The sequence below is a fragment of the Cryptomeria japonica genome, chromosome 1, assembly GCF_030272615.1.
Source record: "Cryptomeria japonica chromosome 1, Sugi_1.0, whole genome shotgun sequence".
Classification (NCBI taxonomy): Eukaryota; Viridiplantae; Streptophyta; class Pinopsida; order Cupressales; family Cupressaceae; genus Cryptomeria; species Cryptomeria japonica.
Window position 1 is genome coordinate 141,538,086 of NC_081405.1, and position 24,735 is coordinate 141,562,820.

The 24,735-nt window shown below is 38.0% G+C and overlaps 1 protein-coding gene across 1 annotated transcript in view; it reads left to right on the plus strand.

The window, feature by feature from the left end:
* The window catches only part of LOC131864486 (uncharacterized), an 82,823-nt gene extending 67,915 nt beyond the window's left edge, over positions 1-14,908 (plus strand). The window contains exons 3-4 of the mRNA XM_059215270.1: positions 14,259-14,420; positions 14,618-14,908. Coding sequence (XP_059071253.1) covers positions 14,259-14,420; positions 14,618-14,685 — 230 coding nt within the window. The 3' untranslated portion in view covers positions 14,686-14,908. The remainder of the gene's footprint in view (positions 1-14,258; positions 14,421-14,617) is intronic.
* The last annotated feature ends 9,827 nt before the right edge of the window (positions 14,909-24,735 follow it).

Here is a 24,735-nt window from a genome sequence, read left to right on the forward strand (position 1 = left end):
TGGGTTTCATTGGAGAGGATTACAGTTTGTATTTTCAGTTGGCATCTTTAGCAAATAAAGAAATTCAGTGAAGGAGATCGGAAGTGTTTGCCCTCTCGGGTGAATAACTTAAAACATAAAGCACATGATGCAGAATAATAATGCCATAGATATCAGACAAGTATAAGAGATGTTATTCCATTCATAATTCGTGTGTTGCAAGTTACATTCCGAAGTATATAAAGATACCGAGGGGGTGCAAGCGCCAACCGTCGCACCGCAACTGCCACCCCTCGGTTGCCAACTAACCAAGACAATTACACATAATTAACTAGTCTTACTTTCGTGTACAATCATGCTGCTAACATCATCCCCCCCTAAAAGAAAAGTCGACTCCAGGCAACTAACAACAAAAATGGAGACAATGCAACCTATACAAAATATAAATCAGAAAAAACTGAGGGGGCTGGGGAAGCGTCCCTGAAGTAGAAGGCTAAGATGTCGGTGTTTGGGCTGCCAGGCGGGCGCGGAGCTCATAAACCTGCTGAGTATGTGCAGTCACATCCCGCTCCGCCACCAATACTTTCTCCAAAGCCGTCTTCACCATATGCGCAGCTTCCAGCAGCTCCTTCTCTTTGGTATCCGCTATCGCTGTCATACCGACCAACCGAGTCTGCAACAGGCTCCTCTCGGTAGTGACTGCCTCTAACTCCTGCTGCACGAGGCTCCTCGCACTTTGCTCTGCTGACAGGCGAGTCTCTACTGCCACCTTCTCTACACGGGTCATCTATAGCTGAGCTAACAACTGGGCCCTCTCTGCTGCCCAGGAGGCCTACTAAGTGGCCACATCCCTCTCCAATGCGACTCTAGTAGCCTCGTGGACCGCAGACTCATGCTGTGTATGCCGTAGTGCATAGTAGGCGTCTCGATAGACCTGCTCAATCTTTCGGACAACTGCCGTCACCCGACTCTCCACAACGGGTTGACGCATCATCCAAGCCTGGAGCATCTCCTCCGTCTCAGTAGTCGGCCATCCCCCAGACTCAAAGCATGAAGTAAAGGCTGCGGGGCAGCCCACCTGCATAAACCGTAGGGCCCTCTCCAACTCCACCACAACTTGCTGCAATGCTTGCGTCTGAGCAGTGGCCACCACCCGCCTACCCCTCGTCACCATGTCAGCTAGATAGGCCTCAATATCCTCCCCCTCCTGCTCCGAAGGCTGTGAAGTCCCTGGCAGAACTGACACAACCGCATCGTGCTGTGAAGGTATAGAGTTTAAGATAGCCGTTTTTAGTGCGGCATGGTCTCCAGGAGGTCTTGAATTCTCACGGGTACCTCCATCTGCAATATTTGCCATAAGATTTCCTCTTCTCCCCTTGTCCATAGTGGACTTGCGGTCTGGTGGTTGTTCTGCCTTTGTGCGGCCATTTCCTTTGTGATCTCGTCTCTTGCTTCCCGCACCCTCTCGGTCTCCGTGTGGGGATTTGGGTATGCACTCTTTTTGGCCTGCGCCCTAGTGATTTCCAATACTTCCACCTTCGTGGGTTCTATGTTTAGAAGGTTTACACCAGGCTTCGGGCAATTTGCGTCCTCATGGTCACCTGGCCCGCACCATCGGCAGAGGTGCTGAGTTGGCTTCCTTTGTGCAATCGCGGACGAAGTGTCCCTACTGATTGCAGGCCCTACACTAGATCATTGGCCGGCCCTTGGCGTCATACTGGATCCGGTTTCTGTTATTGTTATTGTTATTGTTTCTTCCGCCGCCGCGTCTGTTATCCCGGTATCCTCTAGATGATGTCGTTGTGTTTGTTTGTTGGCCCGTACCCGCTGGTGCAGACGTTGTGGCCTGCTTCGTGAACAACACCTGGTTCATTTGCATATTCTGGGTTTTCATGTTGTATGGGCACTCCTTGGTGGAGTGTCCCATCACTTGGCAAATCTCGCAGAATGCCTTCTTCTAGCAAGTACCCTTTGTGTGCCCCTCCTCTTTGCACTCAGTGCACCATATGTCCCCTTCGGTTCGACCGGTGCTTCTCATTGTTTTGAATTCCCTCCTCATTCTCTCCATGTCTTTCTGGAGCGCTTGCACCCGTTTGCCAACCTCGCTGTCGCTGCTGCTTTCCTGTGACGAGTCATCCTCCTCAGACGAGCTATCCTTCTTCTTCTTTTTCTTCGATGTCTTGGTCTCGCTCTCTAGATCCATCGCTCTATTGTATGCGTCTTCGTACGTGTAGGTGGAATGATTTTCATCTTCTTTCGGAGGGAATGCTTTAGTCCCTCCACGAACCATCGCTTTTTCAACCCATCTGCTGGTTGACTATCCATTTTTCCCAATAGTTCCTTCAGCCGCCGACTATAGGCTCGGACAGTCTCGTTCTTGTTCTGCTTCATCCCATAGATCTCGATGACTATTTCATTGTCATCTCTCAGGAGGCGGAACTCTATCCCAAACTCCTTCTTCAGGTCGGGCCATGTGCCAACTTTGGCCTTGTCCATATCTGAGTACCAGTCTATGGCCACTCCTCTCAAGGTTGCTGGGAATTGTGTTACCCATTCATCTTGATCGGTAACACTGTTTGCTGACCATATGGTTTCGCACGTTCGACAATGGCGAACGGGATCTTCCTTCTCGTTGCCATTGAACTTCGGTAGTTTCTGTTTACTTGCCATTGATGGGGGTCGTCTCCCTTGCGGTGGCTGTAGCTGTGTCTGAGCCCCTGCGCCGCTCCCTCCGGCGCCCATGGTGTGTCCTGCGTGGGCGACTTGGGGTATAGTGTTCTTCCTGTCGTGTGTCGCACTTACAGCCGTATGGTTGTCTTCCCCTTCGTTCTCACCCGTGCCCACTCTTGGCTCCCTTTGGTGATCCTCACTCCGTGGTGTAAGGGATAAGTTTCTAAACTGATCTCGAGTCTCCTTGACTAGATTCCGCCGTAACCTTGTTTCCTCTAGAAACTCTTCGTGGCTCCGCACCCTACGGTGTTCTGGCGATGCATAGAAATTTCCGTCGGCTTCTGTACCCTCCATGACACCTCCTTGGTTCCCCTCGAGCCACCCTTCGGCAGGTCATCCTTTGGCAAGTTGCCTCAGCCTCCGTCTACGTTCTACTTGCTGCTCCAGAATCAAGGCCCTCTGTGCGGCCCCCCACTCGTCCGTTTCTACTTTTTTATTTCTATCTTTATTCAATAGGTTGGGCATTAATTGCCGTACATTTCCATAATTCACAATACATAAATCAAAATACGTCTTTATTAATTCATTTCCTCAGATACAACTCGTGTCAATGACACTTTTATTTGAATATAGAAGGTTCAAAGTTCAATTCCTTCCTGGCCTGGCACCATCCCGTTTTGCTTCTCGTCAGCTGTTATCTTCATACTGTTGAAGGATCTGTTGGCGTCGCTCTTCCTGGGCAATCTCCTCCAGGCGAGCTTGTTGTGCCAGCGATGCCTGTGCAAGCAACCAGGGAAGATGGTTCATCAACTGGTTTACTGCTGGGCTCACCTCCAACGCTGTCCACACGGCACTTGGTGGGATTTCCGCCTCCGTCGCCTCTCGTCGGATGTAGGTCTGGATGGCTACCTGGAGCAGAATTGAAAATTCTCTCGTTGCGGTGTCTTCCCCTGTGTAAAGTTCTATTCGCGCGTTGTGTAAAGTTCTATTCATGCGTTGTCGGCCTCTGGGTTTACCTCACCAACAAGTAGGCCCATTGTGTCCATGCGCCATCCGCGTCTTCCGTTCCCGAGTATGTCTAGGCAACGGCGCCAAATGTTTGCCCTCTCGGGTGAATAACTTAAAACATAAAGCACATAATGCAGAATAATAACGTCATAGATATCAGACAAGTATAAGAGATGTTATTCCATTCATAATTCGTGTGTTGCAAGTTACATTCCGAAGTATATAAAGATACCGAGGGGGTGCAAGTGCCAATCGTCGCACCGCAACTGCCACCCCTCGGTTGCCAACTAACCAAGACAATTACACATAATTAACTAGTCTTACTTTCGTGTACAATAATGCCGCTAACAGGAAGCATATTTGAAGTGTTATTTTAGATTTTTTTCTCTTCCTTGGGCTGGCCGTACAATTTATAGTTAGCTGCTCAAGCCAGTGGGGATGTTGGAGCTTGGGAAAGATAGGTGCTTGGGGTTTGGGAGCTTGTTGGTGTTGAAAAGAGGCATCTCGGGCATAGAAATTAGAATACATTGATTTCATACCTTGTGGAGCAGATTTCAAAGAGCATTGTCCATGATTGTAGCTTCTAGTTTGCTGGTTCCAAGTGCATCAGTATCGTATACTCCAGGGTATCTTGAAAATGGCATTGTAATGCATTTTGGTGACTTGGGTAGTTCTTAGTTTGATGTGATATTGTAAATGAGTTTTGAAAATAAGTCTGAAATTATTGCTGGCTATGGGTATTTCGTAATATCCCTACATTAATAATACCATTATTACCATTTCTTTCCCCTTGCACTTAATATATGTATTAATGATTCAATAAATTATAAATGAATTATTACTATTATTGTATATGAAATGATTATAACATTAGGTATTCATATCAATACTAATATTAATATTTATTAATCTTAATATTAACATTAATGTATGTGAACTAACAATATTAATAATATTACCATATCTACATTGAACTAAGAAATGTTATTAAAATATTATCATTCAACATATATAAACCTTATATTAAGAAATAACGTAGAAAAATAAAAAGAGAAAGAAATATTAATAATGGTCATACACGAAACGGCACATTAGTATCTATTTTTAAGATGCGTTCTTTCCTAAAAGAAGTCACACCCATATTCAAAAAGGAAGGTGTGACTTTTCAAACACTGATGGGTATATTAAGATGGGCAAATTTCCAACCAAAGGGGGAGGAAGAAAATAAGGGAAGAGGATCGCAGGACTGGGCACAAAGGGTGACGGGCTGGAGCAACCTTATTGGTGAGTATACCTTCCTCAATTGCTGACTGTATTCAACAGCAACTTAACTCAGGACTTTCATTAAATACGATTCTATTATTTGTGAAGATTTTCTTATTAATAATATTAACAATGTAAACAAAGCAATAATAATGATAATAATAATATATATATGTATATATATAAGAATATTGGGAAGAACAATGGAAATCTGAGCAAATATCTGTACAGGAAATAAACAGAATTAAAGATTCACCAATCTAATAAATACAATGGATTTAAATACCTGAAATGTGACTACAATAATTAACTATAACATTCTGAGATAAGACTAAAAAAATCAGTCCACGGAGTCTTGTAATAGAAATTCTTAAAACTAATCTAATCTTCAAACTAATTCCGTATTTCTCCACATCCCCAAGGGAGATGGGGGCTGCTAGGGAGGGGCGGAGTAATTCCATCTGATAGGATGCCCCAAGGGTGAAAGACTCCTCCTGAAATCTGGGCTGCATGCCCCTAGGGTGAATGGACTGAGTTCAGTAATTTGGGCTAACTTGAGAGTTGGTTTCAAGCGCCCTAGACAGCCAAACCCTCTTCTGGGAATAGGGACGGAACAGTAGGAAATTAGAGGATGATTTTTTAAGAAGTTCTCTTATAAGATGCAGTTAATTATGCCTAATTAAGGTAGTAACATAGATATTGTTGGTTAATTGACAGAGTATAATTAGGGGACATTACAATGGGTATCAAAGCACCGTTCTTGCCAGCCTGAGGAACAAAATAATTTGTTACGTACTAGGAAGGCTACATCCACCATGAATGAACAAATGATCAATGAAATAAGAGCCTTTATGGAGAAAACAAATCAAACATTCATAGATCAGATTGCAAAAAATGAAAAAACACACCAAGCACTACTTTAGGCCCTACAGAATATAGGGAATACAACCTACAAAAACAATCCCTCCAATGAGAGAGATGTTAGTTCAAATCAGTCAAGAAATAATAACGGATCATCTATACCTAGAGTACCCCAACCACCATTCCTACCCAGGGAAGATGCTCCAAGGGAAGAAGATGAAATTGACCCTCCTTCCAATAGCACGGAGGAAATTGCTAGAGCATATAGAGACTTGGACCCTGAGGTTAGGGAACTCATAACATTTAGGGAGTTTTGTGAAGCTAAGAGACAAGAGGTACCTAGGAAAAGGAAAAAACAACCAAATAAGGAATTGAGACATAAGGTGAATAAGGTAACACTCCCTAGCTTTGATGGGACAAATAAAATCATAGCTCACGCTTGGTTACAAAAACTAAACACCTATCTCACACTTAGCCCAAGGACAGAAGAAGATGCACTCCAATTTGCTACCCTAAACTTGGAAGGTTTGGCCCACGATTGGTGGCACCATGGACTCCTCACCCAAGGGCATCAAAATATAACCTCGTATGAAGAATTCTCACAAAAACTCATCAAGAGGTTTGAAAGGAGACACCCTCAAGAAGATTTTAAATGGTTGACACAATTAAAACAACAAGGATCAATAGAGGACTATATAACAGAATTCTAGAAAATCTTAGTCCGGGTCTCAGGAATAGAAGAAGATGGACTTACCTACCTATTCGTAGAAGGCTTAAAGGACTCACTCAAGGGGTTAGTGAGCGCACTCAATCCACTATCCTTAGAAGATGCCATTGAGAAAGCATTAAAACTGGAAGTAACAACAGCTAGCAGCAAACCCTCTTTCAACTATGGCAAACCCTTTTTCAAAAAGAATGAAGCACACAAACCCTCCCAATCAAAGGAAGGTCATAATGAACTCAAGAAAACGAACTTATGTTACACATGTAAAGAGCCCTGGGAACGAGGACATTCCTGCCAAAAGAAGGAAAAACTATGTTATAGTTGTAAAGAAAAATGGGAACCAGGTCACAGATGCACCAAAAGGGGTAGAGCCCAAATGATGGAAGCAACCTCTGAGGATGAAATGGAGGAAAATGATAACAAAAGAGCTAGGGCCGAAGAAGATGAACACGTAACCTTAGCCACCATCACTCATACTTGCAAAAATCAATTATTTCGCATCAGAAGTACACTTAGAGGGCAAAGAGTTATCGTCCTAGTGGATAGTGGGGCGTCCCACAATTTCATTAGTGAAGCGTTAGTGGCAAGAAGAAAGATCAAAACTGAAAATTTTAGAGGGTTTACAACAGCAACAGCCACTGGAGACATGATCCAATGCAACAAAATAGTTCCACAACTAGAGGTACTCTTAGGCAAACATCCCATCAAGGAAGATTTCTACGTCGTACCTTTAGATGCTGATATGATCCTAGGTTCACCATGGATATACTCCTTGGGATGTTACATGACGGATCTTCCCAACCTAACAATCTACTTTCAACATGAAGGAAAGGAAGTTACATTGCAGGGTATACCTAACGGGACCTCAAAGGTAGTTTCTTGCAAAAAGATGGAAAGAATTTTTGGGTAAGTTTGGGGGCACAAATATTATTAATAAAGTCAAACTATTGTTTCTTGGTAAACAAGCTTACAAGTTTATTTTTGTTGTAAATATTTAGGAAAGGTCAAGGACAATGGGTTGCACAATGTTTGGTCCTTGACAAGTCTACTTCCCAAGGAAGAGCTGTGCACATTGACATAAAACCCATTCTCAAGAAGCACAAAAAGGTCTTTGATGACATCCCTCCAGGATTACCCCCCAAAAGAGGATTTGAACACATAATAGAACTAGAGAAGGGAGCACAACCAGTAATCACCACTCCTTATAGACATCCCCAAAAGTTTAAAGAGGAAATAGAGAAAGCTATAAACAAATTACTTGAGATGGGACACATTCAACCTAGTTCCAGCCCTTTTGCATCATCCGTGGTCCTTGTCAAAAAGAAGGATGGAACAATGAGAATGTGTATAGATTACAGGGCATTGAATAAGAAAACTATTAAAAATCGGTATCCTATTCCAAGGGTGGATGAGCTTATAGATGAACTCCATGGGGCCAAATACTTCTCCAAGATCGATCTAAGGTCAGGATACCACCAAATCAGAATGAGGGAGGAAGATATTCCTAAGACAGCATTCAGATGCCACTATGGACACTTTGAATTCCTAGTCCTTCCCTTCGGGTTAACCAATGCCCCAGCCACATTTCAGTCTTGTATGAACCATACTTTCAGGAAATAACTTAGGAAGTTTTTGTTAATATTCTTTGATGATATCCAGATATATGGTAAAACATGGGAGGACCATCTTAAGCATATTGATGAAGTATTGGGAATACTAAAGCAAGAATCACTATATGCCAAAGCTTCAAAATGTGAATTTGGATTAAAGGAAATCCTATACCTAGGCCACAAGATCAACGAACAAGGTGTAAGTGTTGACGAAGAAAAAATCAAGGCTATTAAGGAATGGCCTAGACCCAAAACCTTAACTCAACTAAGAGGGTTTGTGGGGCTATGTAGTTATTACTGGAGGTTTGTGAAAGGATTCTCCAAGATTGTAGCTCCACTCACGGACCTAACCAAAAAGGGAACTTTTAGATGGAATGAACAAGCCCAACAAGCCTTTGACAGCCTTAAAGTAGCAATGAGTACATGTCCTGTTTTGGCCATCCCCGACTTTGGCTTACCTTTTGGACTACAATGTGATGCATTAGGAGAAGGCATTGGTGCAGTCCTCATGCAGAACAAGCACCCAATTGCTTTTGAAAGTAGGAAACTCACCACGACCGAGAGGTTCTACTCCATATGTGACAAGGAAATGTTGGCTATTATGCATGCCTTGGCAAAATTCAAGCAATACCTTGTTTGTGGGAAGTTCTTGGTTAAAAAAGATCATAACAGCCTACAGTTCTTCCTACAACAAAGGGATCTTAACGATCGACAGCAGAAATGGGTAAGCAAACTACAAGCCTACAATTTTGATATAGAATATGTTAAGGGAAAAAACAACATGGTAGCTGATGCATTATCCAGAAGACCCTATCTATGTACCATAACGGATATCACGGCCGATTGGAAGCACTCCATTATTGCAGAATATGCCAAAGATCCTCATGCAAATAACATCATCGAAGGCAACATACAACATGAAGGCTATAAAGTGGTAGAGGAACTCATCCTCTATAAGAATAGAATACATCTTACACCAAGTTCGAAAATGAAGGAAAGAATTATTAGGGAATACCATGACAACCCTATGGCAGGACATCCAGGATATTATAAAACATATAAACAGGTGAGAGAAAAATATTCTTGGAAAGGTCTTAAGAAGGATGTATTGAAACATGTCCAAGAGTGCATAACCTGCCAACAAAATAAGGCAGAGCAAACTCATCCAGCAGGACTACTTCAGCCTTTGCCGGTGCCAGATCAGAAATGGGAAAGTATTTCCATGGACTTCATAGTAGGCCTCCCAAAAATTCAAGGGAAAGATTGCATATACGTAGTAGTGGATCGACTGACCAAATATGCACATTTTATGGCCATATCTACTGAATATAGAGCCCCTCAAATTGTCGAAGTCTTCTTCAAAGAAGTGTTTAGACTACATGGGTTGCCTAAGAACATTGTCAGTGACAGGGATAGCAGATTTCTTAGCATGTTCTGGCAAGAACTATTCCATCTAGTGGGCACCGAATTGACACCTAGTACAAGTTATCACCCTCAAACTGATGGACAAACCGAAATTGTTAATAAGTGGATAGAAGGATATTTGAGGAATTATGTTACGGGACAGCAAAATGCATGGGTAAAATGGCTACACCTTGGAAAACATTGCTATAATACTACATACCATCTATCCATTGGAATGAGCTCCTTCAAAGCACTATATAGTTATGAACCTACTTCTTTTGGGAGTTTAATCCATCCAGACAGCAGAGTACCAGGGGTTAAGGATTTTGCACAAGAGAATATTGATATCATGAATGCTCTCAAAGATAACTTACATCATACTCAGAACCAACAAAAGCTATATGCAGACCGGAATCGAACTGAACGAACATTTGAGATTGGAGATTTGGTTTTCCTACGACTGCAACCATATAAGCAATCATCTATCAAAACTAGTGGAGCAGAAAAACGTAAACCACGATTCTATGGCCCCTATAAAATATTGAGGAGAATTGGTGAAGTAGCGTATGAACTGGAATTGTTGGGAAACAGTAGAATTCACAATGTCTTCCATGTTTCACGACTTAAGAGAGTTCTTGGACAACATGCTATACTGTGTGAAGAATTGCCTCCACTTGATGATGAGGGTAAGCTCATATTAGAACCAGAAAGGGTCCTCAACATGAGGGAAAAGAGGTTGAGGAATAAGATAATTCCAGAATATTTGATCAAATGGAAGGGGCTCCCTGAAGAAGATGCAACATGGGAAGGAGCAGAAATTTTTGAGCATCCTAACCTTAAATTGCTTGAGGACAAGCAATCTTAGGGAAAGGTGGACTGTAATATCCCTACATTAATAATACCATTATTACCATTTCTTTCCCCTTGCACTTAATATATGTATTAATGATTCAATAAATTATAAATGAATTATTACTATTATTGTATATGAAATGATTATAACATTAGGTATTCATATCAATACTAATATTAATATTTATTAATCTTAATATTAACATTAATGTATGTGAACTAACAATAATAATAATATTACCATATCTACATTGAACTAAGAAATGTTATTAAAATATTATCATTCAACATATATAAACCTTATATTAAGAAATAACATAGAAAAATAAAAAGAGAAAGAAATATCAATAATGGTCATACACGAAACGGCACATTAGTATCTATTTTTAAGATGTGTTCTTTCCTAAAAGAAGTCACACCCATATTCAAAAAGGAAGGTGTGACTTTTCAAACATTGACGGGTATATTAAGATGGGGCAAATTTCCAACCAAAGGGGGAGGAAGAAAATAAGGGAAGAGGATCGTAGGATTGGGCACAAAGGGTGACAAGCTGGAGCAACCTTATTGGTGAGTATAGCTCCCTCAATTGCTGATTGTATTCAACAACAACTTAACTCAGGACTTTCATTAAATACGATTCTATTATTTGTGAAGATTTTCTTATTAATAATATTAACAATGTAAACAAAGCAATAATAATGATAATAATAATATATATATGTATATATATAAGAATATTGGGAAGAACAATGGAAATCTAAGCAAATATATGTGTATGTAAATAAATTAGAGATCTGTTCTGTACAGCAAATAAACAGAATTAAAGATTCACCAATCCAATAAATACAATGGATTTAAATACCTAAAATGTGACTACAATAATTAACTATAACATTCTGAGATAAGACTAAAAAATTCAGTCCACGGAGTCTTGTAATAGAAATTCTTAAAACTAATCTAATCTTCAAACTAATTCCGTATTTCTCTACATCCCCAAGGGAGATGGGGGCTGCCAGGGAGGGGCGGAGTAATTCCATCTGATAGGATGCCCCAAGGGTGAAAGACTCCTCCTGAAATCTGGGCTGCATGCCCCTAGGGTGAATGGACTGAGTTCAGTAATCTGGGCTAACTTGAGAGTTGGTTTCAAGCACCCTAGACAGCCAAACCCTCTTCTGGGAATAGGGACGGAACAATAGGAAATTAGAGGATGATTTTTTAAGTTCTCTTATAAGATGCAGTTAATTATGCCTAATTAAGGTAGTAACATAGATATTGTTGGTTAATTGGCAGAGTATAATTAGGGGACATTACAATGGAGCTGATTTCAAAGAGCATTGTCCATGTTTGTAGCTTCTAGTTTGCTGGTTCCAAGTGCATCAGTATCGTATACTCCAGGGTATCTTGAAAATGGCATTGTAATGCATTTTGGTGACTTGGGTAGTTCTTAGTTTGATGTGATATTGTAAACGAGTTTTGAAAATAAGTCTGAAATTATTGCTGGCTATGGGTATTTCTTAATATTGTGTTTTTGAAGAGTTCTTTTTTTTTAATCCATTGCTGCAAATAAGATTATTGCAATACCTATTTTTGCATCTCTCTCTACATTTCCAAAACAAACTCAGAAAAAGAAAACAAAAAGAAGGGTGTTTACTACATAATATTTGTTCAATATGTTTCTTAGATCTGCCCGAATAAACTTCACAAATTTGCTCCCAAACTTACTGCAATAACCTTTATAAATCTGCACTAAACTGCTTCTCAAAATCTGCTTATAATATTCAACAAATTCTAGTCATAAATCTGCCATGATCTTGCTTTTAGATTTGCTATAAACCTGATTTAATTCTGCTCCAAAAACTCTGATTATATTTCTTTAGATCTGCTCTTATATAGAAAGATATTCAATTATTTCTTGCTTATTACATCTTCCTCTTTCCTTGTTTTATACCTCATCAAACATACCCCTTCCCCCAAACGATGACTCTCCCAAGATGGGCAATCCTTTCAAGAGGGGTCAGCCCTTACCAAAATATATATATTTATTTATTTTGAAATTTAAATGGTAAGGTGGGTGCGTAAACACCAAGGGTCAGCCAGCATAAAGAGACATTGGTAGGCCCTCACAAGCAAATATAAATTTATTTATTTAAGACAATTTAAAAACTCTAATGTGGGTGCCAATGTAGGGAGGGTAAGCCCAAAATAAAATCAATTTAAACTGAATTTCTATATCACAATAGAGGCACCAAATGAGGTTTACTTTTTCTTTTATAATGCTCTTGATTGCACCTCCTATGAGCAGCTAATTGCATTGTGATGAACTTGGCATCTGTTTTCACCATCAAACATCTAAGTGCCTTTGACGTCAAGGACAATATGTTCAACAATTACGATGGATGAGTTATTAGCACCACCGAGAGAGTGATTAGGGAAGCTTGTCAAGCAACTTCAAATGGAGGGAAACCTTTTAATGGTTAAAGAGGAGGTAGCAATTCACCACTCCATGGTTAAATTGAATTTCTATATCACAATAGAGGCACCGAATGAGGTTTACTTTTTCTTTTATAATGCTCTTGATTGCACCTCCTATGATCAGCTAATTGCATTGTGATGAACTTGGCATCTGTTTTCACCATCAATCATCTAAGTGCCTTTGACGTCAATGACAATATGTTCAACAATTACGATGGATGAGTTATTAGCACCACCGAGCAAGTGATTAGGGAAGCTTGTCAAGCAACTTCAAATGGAGGGAAACCTTTTAATGGTTAAAGAGGAGGTAGCAAATCACCACTCCATGAGCCTTGTGCAAGATTAACGCATAAGGGCAGAACAAGAAGGTATGCAAATGATTCTTTCAATTTTTCTTTTGTTTGCAAGCATTGTATTAAAGATTATATCCCACTTATACTAGGATTTTCATTCATGCTTCATTTATTAAAAGAGTAATCATTTTGTGACTATTTGTTGGAGGATGCATTTATTGAACATATTTTTTATTTGTCGTACAAATGTTTTACATGTGAGAAACATTAATAATGTCTCTTAATGCCACTCATGGATTATGAATAAAAAATAAATGTTAACTTCTAACGTAAGAAGAATTCAAAGTTTCAAACTATTGCAGGATATCCTATTTGCATTTATTTACTTTATCTAGATATTAATATCATAAATAGACAAGTTTGCGAAACATTTTACCAACTTGATGAGTGTTTGCTCAATACACTATGCAAAATGTTTTTGATATACTACAACACATGTTAGTCAAAGAATCTTTGAGATATATTTGTGTTTTATCTACTTGGCTTCAAACTGCCTCTTGTGGAACATAGTTTAAACTCTTTAGAATGTTGTACACCATTATGAACTCAAAATAATGTCACCTTTATCAAACATCTTCTATGATTCTAAAATCTTAAGTCTCAAAATAAGTGAAAATTATAAAACACTTCTTACATGTGAATGATGCAAAGTTTTTTAATAGGCCACACAATTCTTACCTTTCTATTTTGCTAAACAATCAGATATAATCAGTTTGTTCACTGAACTAAATTGTACAAACAACAAATGCTAGTGAAATTAGGAGAAACTTTGAATTAGAAAATCCCTTTTGAAACACCTAGAGAGGATACACGACACCATGCAACACGCACTTGAGATCACAACAATATAACTAATACACAAGCATAGGAGGGATGAGTCCACCAAGATTTTGAAACTGGGCGTCTTGGTCACAAGTGTACCCATTTATTACTAGGCTGCAGCTTGAGGGACTAGCAAAATTTATTTAACAAAATGAGTTTCACAGTAACAATATTACCTCTTCTTTGAATTGATCAATGGCTATAACATAGCTGACTATGTGAATGTTACATATATTTTAGGAATCGTACAAAAAAGGGAGTTACCAAAATTACCAACAAAAAGATATTGGTTGATAGGAGAAGCAGAAAAGGACGTTTCCATACAAAGGGCTACAGAATTTAACCAACATTGGGCTACTGAATTGAAGTTGGGAGAACATGATTGCCGACATTATACAAATGGTAATCATGATTTCTTACTTTAATTTGAATATTCTTCATTCTGTTCCCCACTATATTAAATTCTTTCCATTTTCTTTATGGGAACGTAATAGCAATCTAGAGACTAATATATGCAAACAAAACATGTGCATTTGTTATTCTAGTTATATTTAATGGATTGGAAACATACTAATGCTTTGATTTTGAAAACGTGGAAGCTCTTATTGAGCACATTATGGGCGAGCATAATGTATTGGGACGCTTAAGGAACACAATACCAGATTAGGTATTTGATGTATTCTTGGTGCCTATTATTTTATAAAACATTCAGCCTTTTTCCTGGCATTTTTACAGCTAAGGATAAAAGTAGATATTCAAATATTTCTTATATGCCTATTGTGGCAAACAGAAGTTTATGTAAAATGAAAAACTGGAAAAAATATATGAATTTTCTTAACCCAAACGATACCAACTAACAATAATTTTATGTGATGATACTCTTTTCTTTATATTTTATTTTAATTATAGCATCCATGCATGGATTGTTACATATGAATAATCATTTTTTTTCAAAATATATGTCTTTGTACCACACAAAGTAGGATTTTTTGAATACCTTTTTGAAGGCAATCATATTAGATAAATATAGATTAGGAATAAAGAACGAAATGATTATTTACATTGATGTCAGGATTTTAAATTTTGTGGGCTTTAACCTATGTGTGTTTTAATAATCTCATGATTACCTCAACAAGTAGTTATTGAACCGAAAGTTGATTTTTGGATTTCCTTATGCTAGGACTGGCCACTAAAACCTTTTATCTATTTTGTGACACTTGTCATATTTTATTTATTGTTTATATTGCCAGCACTTTTTGTGATTTAATGTTGAACTTGATAATTTTCGCATTTGGATTTTCTCTTTTGATGTCTATGATGGTCATTCCGAATGTATAGTATTGTTGGCCCTAGTTATGTGTTAAGTGTTGTTTCTATCATGTTCATATCGAACCTCTGATAGTGTGTCTAAGGGAGGACACCACGGAAAAGTACACTAGGCATGGTGGGCAATTAGATAATACTAATGTTAGTTGAGGAAATGAAATATGTTTCTCCAAGATGAAATGCATTTCATAACTTTCTAGGTTATATGAAATGCTAGAGAGAAGTGTGTTTAGATTAAAGAAGTTTGTATTATATGCAATAGTTAAATGTTAATGAATTGCAGATTTCCCGTCTTCAATGATTGCTTGTGTATGCTTCATGTGTAATTACTTAATAAGGATGCCTATGAATAATTTATTGAGTGAAGAGTGCATCAAGTGTTTGTAACACATATTGAGGTTTTTTCCTTCTCTTTAGTTGAGATGTTTTATACGCCATGAATCTTGTTTTCTTTTTATGAGTTTGGAGTATGGATTTTGGATGTTGTATGACATCTTAATTGCATTCAAATTTGAGAAAATTAATTCCAATAAACATTCCACTCCTATAGATGTATGAAGTGACTTCTTTGGTCATATAGAGGAGTGTGTATGTGTAAAATGCCGTGTAAAATGCTGTGTAAAATATATTTATATCTTCCTTTTTGTGCATATGTTAAAGAAGTGTTGACATGCTTGAAAGTGTGAATTACTAAGTTTTGTTTTATGGGTATCAACTTGGTGATGGGAATTATGATTGAAGATTATATCCCGCAAGAATGTTCTAGAAATGATGGTCTTTTGAAGGTATTTGAGTAAATTAGCATGCTTATTGTAGTTAGTGAAAAGTGATGTATCTTGGTGTATCTCGTATGTAGTGCATTAGTTTTGAATAATTGAAGAATGTGAAGGAAAAATCTTGTTGTTACTATCTTACTTTGAGTTAAGAAAATGATCAAACCACGATGTTTCATTTGTTGATGAGTCCTATAATGAGAAGATTAGTTATGTTTGTATTTACCCTAAAGGAAAGGTATACTTTGGTATCATTCTAATAAAGTTTCAGAACTAATGTGTGCATGTTTTCATTCTAGCCTTGCGACTTCCACGAGTAAGTCGAGTCTTAGGGGGGGATGATGTAGTGCCCTTCCCTGATTCGACTTTTATGATGGGTTATGTTAGATACTGGTGGACTTGTTATATGCTTCTAATACTCTTTGCTTCTTGTTTGACTCTTTATATTGATATTCTCTTTGATATTAGTGGATCCATTTTGATTATTATGATGATGTTGATTCTATACTTTGGATTAATTATTGATGTTAGGTTTATGATTAGCTTCATGATTATTCACAATTTAGGAGATGTGGTTCATGTTTATTGCTTATGATGATTTATCATGTGCTAACTCGAATTCAATGTTTACATTAGATGTGAATGACGATGTCATTTATTATGATATATCTTTGCTATGATGTCTTATTGTTGTGGATGTGAAAGGGACGATGTCACATCACTCATATATGAGTGGGGTGTGATCTTGCGATTCTCTTTCACCTAGTTTATGTATATGTTGTGTATGGACGTTTGGTGTTATGTAGGATGCAGCTACTGGGCATTGAATTCACCTGGTCTCACAGGTCTGAGCATGCCTTTAATTGTAATGGCAGTTGATTGGAGGTGACACTAAGGCCCTACAACATCTTAACCCTAGTCAGTGTCCTATGTGAGTTCTCAAGTTCTTGGTCTTGAGTCATCCTATTAGGGTTTGAGTGGTTTTATATATGTTGTATTTTATTTAATTTTATTGTTGGTTTGATGATTATGTGGTTGTGGTAGATAATAAATAAATTATAATATATAGTCCTAAGTGTGAATGATTAATTATGCGGGATTTAATAAGTGGATATCATGTTATAATATTTTTATTATTATTGGCCTTTATATTATATGTGGAAATGATTTATTATATTTTATATTTATTGTAGGAGATGTTAGTTGGTAATTGAGTTTAAATTGCTATTTTATTTGATCGGCATTTGAGTGTTCTTTTGTTTGAATTGGGGGTTGCTAATTTGATCCCCAATGCAAGAAGAAAAGGTTTGTTTTTGTATTCAAGTGTGTTTTGGGGTAATTTTGGAGAGGTTTGTTTTGGAGAGTGGTGTTTTGGGGAATGAGAGGTGCGGTTTCTTTTGGGGAGTGGTTTTTCGAAAATCTATATTTTTAGATAGGGGTTTCGATTTGCATGTGTTTGAAGGTGAATTTTGATGAAAATTTGAGAAGGGAATTCCTGAAGATTGTAAGGGGGTTTCGTGGATTTTTTTTCAAAGGCTTGGATTTCGTGTGAAATTTCATTTTGGAGGCTTTCTAGTTCATGTTGGATTTCTATTCATGTGAAGGTTGCTCGACTTCGTCTTTGTAGTCTTATCCTTCGCTTTTTAGGTTGGTTTTTTTTTATTTTCTCTTGTTTATGTACTTTTGTTTTTAGAAAATGAAAATAAGTGTCTATTTGGTGCTTGTATGATGTTTTAAAAGCTCTGGAAAATATTTGGTTTCATGCTTTGTTGTTTTGTTGATTAGTTGTTTCAAGTGCTCTCATTCACTCTTTTCAAGGGTTGTTTTCAGTGTTTGTCGTCTTGGATTTTTTTAATTTTTCATGGGTGTGATCTAATGACATTTATGAGTAGGAAACTCACCCATCTTAAATGGGTTTGTGTTATATTTTTCAATTTTGATCATTTGGGTGTTGGGATTTGAGCCCGAAGTCAACCTAAGGTTACAGTCTTATTGCTATTGTAAATGCACTAAAACAACATGTATATGCACCAAAAGAAGTTGCAAATGTGCCAAAAGAAGTAGTAAATGTGCCAAAAGAAATTGCAAAAGCACTAAAAGAAGTGGTAAATGCACTAATTCACAGGTTTGCTTCTCGGAGTGAGTTTTTGGGGTTCGTGTTAGCCCGGGTCAGTCCAGAGGCTTGGTTTGGAGTCTGTAACTCTTTGTTGCACATTTCTAGAGGCTTCATGATTTTTTGTAATGGTTTTATGTGTCTCCTTTTAGTTGCATGTGTGCGTTAATTATGGTTCTTTGATTTTGTGTCCAAGATGGTACTTTGAGAGAAATTGGTTAAAAGAATGATTTTTGATTTAGAAATGATTTTATAGTTTAGATTATGTTATGGAACCAATGATTTATGATTTTATGATGTATCATGTCATGTATGAATTTTGTTTTTGGATTGGTAATCTTAGGCCCAATACTATGCATGATGATAATGCTGGTAATATCAACAATAAATAAAGTGTGACAAGTGCCACAAAATCGATAGAAAGAAGAATTTAGTGGCCAGTCCTAGCATAAGGAAATCCAAAAATCAAGCTAGCCCCAACGAAACTAGATACCAATCACAAATAACTCAAGGAAAATCATCCAACAATCCAAATCCACATAACAAGGTGACTAATATTAGCCACACCATAGAGAGTAACCGACACAATGTCTTGAATGCATTAGAGAATGTACACAAGACGCATTATACCATTGAGTTATTTATATATATATCTTTCTTAAGCAAATTTTATGCAACAATAAAAGCAATCATTCCTACTTACTTGCAACCATCTACCATCCTTCGTGCAAAATGCTATCTTTTTCCTTCCACACGAGAATTTATGCAATTATATTTTATGTAAGACGTATGTAAGGGAAAGATATAGTATATCATACACACATGAGGAATACACTCAATAAATGGCCAACTTTCAGTTAAGATATCTCATTCACAAGATAATCACATTCACTAGCTTATGACTGTAATGGAAATAGATATCAGATTCTCAATTAATCTCTCGATGATATACTACAACATACACCATTGCTCACAATGCACAATAATTAACATGTAGATGATTAGAATGCCCTTCATGATGCCATAAGACAATTTACTAATTTAAATACTCACACATAGGATAAGATCATTACTTTTAAGAGACAAATTTAATTACTTTGTTTTTTGTTGTCCTCATTTTTGTTTTAAAAAATGAAGGACAATTACATGAATTTTTTGTCAAAAAATGAAAACATTTCTCTATGGCATGCTTCTCGAGGCAAAATTGTGCCTCATCCTTGGACTGGCTTAATCTTCAGCCCATCCTCGAACCACTTGTTGAATTTCATCACATTCTGGGTTCGTTTGCTATGTCTTTCTTTCAATTTCGGCTTTTTTCTCCTTGACTGCAGGTGGGAAATTTTCCTTGAATTGCAAGTTTTAATGATTCCCTTTGTTTTGGTCTTTGTAGGGAAAGTTTTGGCTAATTACAAGTGCACTTTATTGAAAAAGAACTTGTAACTTACTTTTTGTTTCCCCCTTGATGCTTTTTGGCTTTTTAAGTCTTAATAGGGATTTTTTGGATAAGTTACAAGTTAATTTTAAATTGCATATTTAAAAGTCACTTGTAATTCTTTACTAAAACCCCTATTTTAATATCTTTTGCTTGTAATAAGGATTTAAACCCCTATTACATGTGTTAATTTATTAAAACTTGTTGTAGGGATTTTATTTTCCCTTCACAAGTAATTTGTAACTTGCACATCTCTCTCCAAAACCCGATTTTGCTTATAAATGAAATAAAGTGACAATGTTGAACATGCTATTGTCCCCAAAAACCCCTATTTTCTTCATAAAGTGCAAATTTGGGAATTTTAAACTTGTAATTGTATTTTCAAAACCCGATTTTGCCTTGTTGAGGGAAAAGTGACTTTTTAAACTTGCTATATGGGAATTAAAACCCGATTTTCTCTATTGCATGAAAATTAAACTTCCATTCTTTTTCCAAAAACCCAACCAGCTAAAGGAAGGCGTTTTTGTTGCAAATTGGAAGCATTTTTTGTGGAGATTTGTTGGGAGATGCAAGGCATTTGGGATTCTTCCCTATTTTTATGCATTTGCAAACATCTTTCATGCCATTTGGGGTTCTTGTTTGCTGATTTTCTGCTAAACGGCTTACCACGTGATTCCTAAGACCCATGTTTTGGTGGATTCAAACTTCACAAAGTTGCAATCTCCTAAATCGTTTTGCCCTCTTTCACCCAGGCGTTGAAGTTGGAGGAAGATTAGAACACTTCTTGTGCCATTTGATTTGCATTTGGTGCCACATTTTGCTGCCCAAGGCATTTTGGTAAAACGTGGCAAGGGTTTTGAAATATAGTTTAATCTCTATTTAAGAGCTCTCATTTCTTCTTTCAAAGATTGATCATCTTTTTGAAGAGGCATTTTCAGTTTGAAGCAAGGTATGGTTTCTTTTCTTTCTTTGTTTCATTTTCTTGGTTTCTTATCTTCTTGTTTTCCCTTTATAGTTGTAAATTTGTGTATATATTTATTTTGCCCCAAAAATCGGTTTTGTGAGAGAGATTTGCCCCTTTGTAAAGCAATTTTTGAATTGCATTGTTCTTCCCCATTTTCCCTCTTTACTTATATTCGGGATTTTAAATCCCGATTACAAGTTGGATGAAAATCATTTTTCTTCCCTTATGGTTACAAGAATTTAACCATCTTTTGTCAAAATTCCAAGTTGTAAAGATGAAAAATACCCATCCTTCTAAAATCGGGTTTTTAGAACCGGATTGCATGTCCAAAGTTCTTCCCATTTTTATCCATCCATATTGCCTATATCCATACTTTTCGTTCACGTCATTTCCCACAAATCTAATTCTCATTTTTCACTCATTTCTCCATTTTCTGTTTTACAAGTATACATGCATTCGGGTTTTAAAAATCCGATTGCATGTGCATTCTTCCCAACTTGTATACTTGTAAAATTTTCCCCAAGATCTGAAATTGGTCAAAGTTGCATTTCCCATCTTTCTCTCACAAAATCGTGAAGTGCAAGGGTTGGAGTTTTTCCCATTTGAAGAAGGAAAAATGTTAGTTGCAGTTGATGATGATGTTGCCTTAACACTTTTAAGTCTTCATCGCATTATACCGGGTTGTCTTTCAATGTCAAATTTGGCTTCATCTCCAATTCTGAAGAAGATAAAGTATAAATATGACAAGTACCACAATGAAGTTTCACCTTTGCAAGTTTCCTCTTCTTTGGATCGTATAAAAGATACGGAGATAGGGCATGTGGACATGTCAGAATTTGTCAAGAGAGTGGAGGATCCACATGATAGTAATATGCATTGGCTATTGGACAGCCACATCCATCACGCATCCTCTTTTCAGTGGCTGCCCTAGAACCTGAATTTGTTCTCGGTTGCGCCAATCGCTTTGACAAATAGACAAGAACCATTAAAAATGATGATGGCGAAGCAATAATCCGCCTTGATGCAGATACAATTGAGAAAGTCTTCAGAATACCACCAGCACCTATTTATATGGAAATTTCAAAGGATAGTGCAACCGAGTACTATGTCAAGAGGGAAAAGGATTGCAAACGTCATATTAATAGGTGAATTTATGAGCCACGAGCCGCCTTCTCAAGGTGGGCTAAGTTGTACTGTTGTGACTTTAAGTGGGAAATCAGAGACATCATAACTCTCCACAGTAGGATGATGGGTCTTGAACACTCCAATATTTTTTAATCTTGGATGTATTAGTTTACCATGTTCATAAGGCAATCCCATCATATATCATGGGAAGAGATTATCAGCGATGCTTTATGCAAGCAACTTGCAGCAGTCCCTACCACCATGACTTTCTACATGAATTCATACTTAGTGTATTTGGCAGCGTCACTCAAACATTTCCCTGGACTTTCTACCAAGGGTGATCGCTCGCTTATACATGTATGGGAATATTATGATCAGCTGCCTTTGAGACCCAACAGATTGCATTTCAGAAGAGTTCAAGATGCATTTTTTAGCTACTTCATGTGCCAGTTTGACAAGACTCTAAAGAACAGAAGGCTGTCAAATGAGGCATGGGAAAGAGTGAATGAGTATGGGTGCTTGTTTCTTCAATTCCCAACCTTTACCTATATGAGAGTCAGATGCTATAGTGAGCAGCCATACATGCTCACTAGATACCCAACTGATAAGATCATTCTTATGGAGTTGGGAAGATAGATCACGGATGTGCATGCTCATCAGTCTGTCAGACATAAGGTCGGAATGGGGATTTCTACAACAAACCCATTGAAAATTGATCGGTATTCTCATGTCAAATCCGTCAAAGCCAAATCTATGGAGACTAAGATGCAAGAGATTAAACTCAAAAGGTTTAAGTCTAGGGCAGATTTTGATTACCAGGGTATGAAGGAAAAAATCAAGAAATCCTTCATACACGTGCATCGTATTGAGGATATCTAGGTAGATCTCCATACAGAAGTGGACGTTTTCAAGATGGATTATTGCAGGCTTACTGTTGAAAAGGTTATTGATTTGAACTTGGTGGATATTCCACAAGGGATGATTGATGATGGGCATGTACTTGATCCTGAATATATTTCATGAAGGGTTGAGGAAGCTCCACTTCCTTTAATCTAATGGTCGCATAAAGAGTGCACGTCCATTCTTGAAATATTTCAACCTATCTTGGCTAACACCAACACTTGGCACAAAGGTAATGGTGTTAGACTCATCAAGATCAAGGTTGGGAAAAAAGATGACTCTACGAGGCCTCTTGGACGTAAGTCTGAGATTCAAATTGACAAGAAGGAAGGTGCATCATCTTCTGGCACCAGGATCAAATTGCAAGTTAGTCAGGCAGTAGTGCTTCCTTCTGGGGAGGCAACAGTTCATGGAAAGGAAAAGTCTCGATTCCATGTTCATGTGATCGATCCTGATAATCCAGAAGAAGGACAACAATCTGATGATGCTCCTAAGTCTCTAGCTTCAGACTCACCTCATGAGATTCCTTCCTTAGTGTCCATTGAGACGCCTCTTTCTCCTCCTGACATAATAGAGGAAGAGTCTCCTCAGAATTTCGTTCTTATTTCAGCAGTTGAGTTGCCTCCTGATTATTAACAAGAGGGTTTGTTGGAAATTCCTGAGGATACTCCTCCATGTATCCAATTGTCAGAGATTGATACCTCCACTTCTGGCTTTGAAGAATTTATGAGGCAATCTCCATGCCCATTGGTTACTGAGCAAACCATGGTCGCCATCCAAACAGATACTCCTCCCAAGGTGACCATGGTTGTTCAAACAGAAACTGCTTCTCCTTCACTTTCAACAGCTACTCAAGGAGAACTAGTTGTTTTACCTCCATGGCTTAGTTCTTTTACCCCAAAGAGGAAGAAGCAGGAAATCTCTCATGATGTCTTTGACTATCAACAACTCAAATAGTCTAGGCCCAAGGTTGCTAAAAAAGCCAAGACAATCTCAAGAGTGATTGTTGATAGAAATATGATGAAAGTGGCAGAAATTGTTGAGCCCCTTGCGAATAAGTCACGTGAGGAAATGCAAGTTGCTAATTACAGGGTTACAAGGATAGAATTGGGCAAACAAATGCATGAAGTGGTCAAACACGATGTCCAACAATCTATAGCCTCACTAGTGCAGCAGTATGATGAGCTTCTAGCAAAGAAAGACAAGCTAGAAGAGGAGAACCGACAACTTGTTGCAGTTGTTCATAAAATTACAAAACCTGCTGGTGAAGGGAGTAATCCTACAAGTTCTTCTGGTTCCCAAGAACTGATTCATGGAGTTGAGAGAGTTGCCCAGAAAGTACAAGCATTGGATTCTTGGGTGGATCAACTTCATGATCTATGTGCACAAGTGCTGAAAGACATTTTCCAAATGATGTCTAAGTTGGAGGCCACTTAAGAGAAATTGAATCATACCTCTGACACTTTCAAACATAATCTAGAAAGGGTTGAAGATAGTTTGACAATCTGGCGCACCATGCCCCAACAATAGTTGAGTGTTCTTGAGGAGCATGCCATTATTTCTTCCAGGGTCATGCACTTGGAATTTGAAGAACTTCTAGAGAATAAAGCCCTTGTTCTCAAATCCCTCATTGAGGAGATTGATGATGCAATGAAATTGCGGGGTGAAGTATTTCAAGGTATTGTTTCCCATTGTGAGAAGGCTTCTTGCAACATAATGAGTCAGAACGGAGAGCTGATACCAAAAGAAGTTCCTGCATATCTACATATGAGGATTCATGATGAATGGAGAAGCGAACAATTCTCAGTTGCTTCAATTCAGGCTCTAATGAAACATCAAACCTTTTTGCACGAAATCCACTCCATCTTGGAGAAGAACGACTCTATGATTCTTCGATGCCATGATATCATTGTGAAGACCATGGTTGTTGCCAAGAACACCCACAAACCGAATGTCGTTGAGCTATGAATGATCATCCAGAAGTTCGAAGGATTCATGTCTTCACATACTACAGCTTAAGTGTTTTTCAACACTTAGTTGTATTTTTCCATATTTGTAATCTTTTAGTTGTAGTTTTTCTTTTG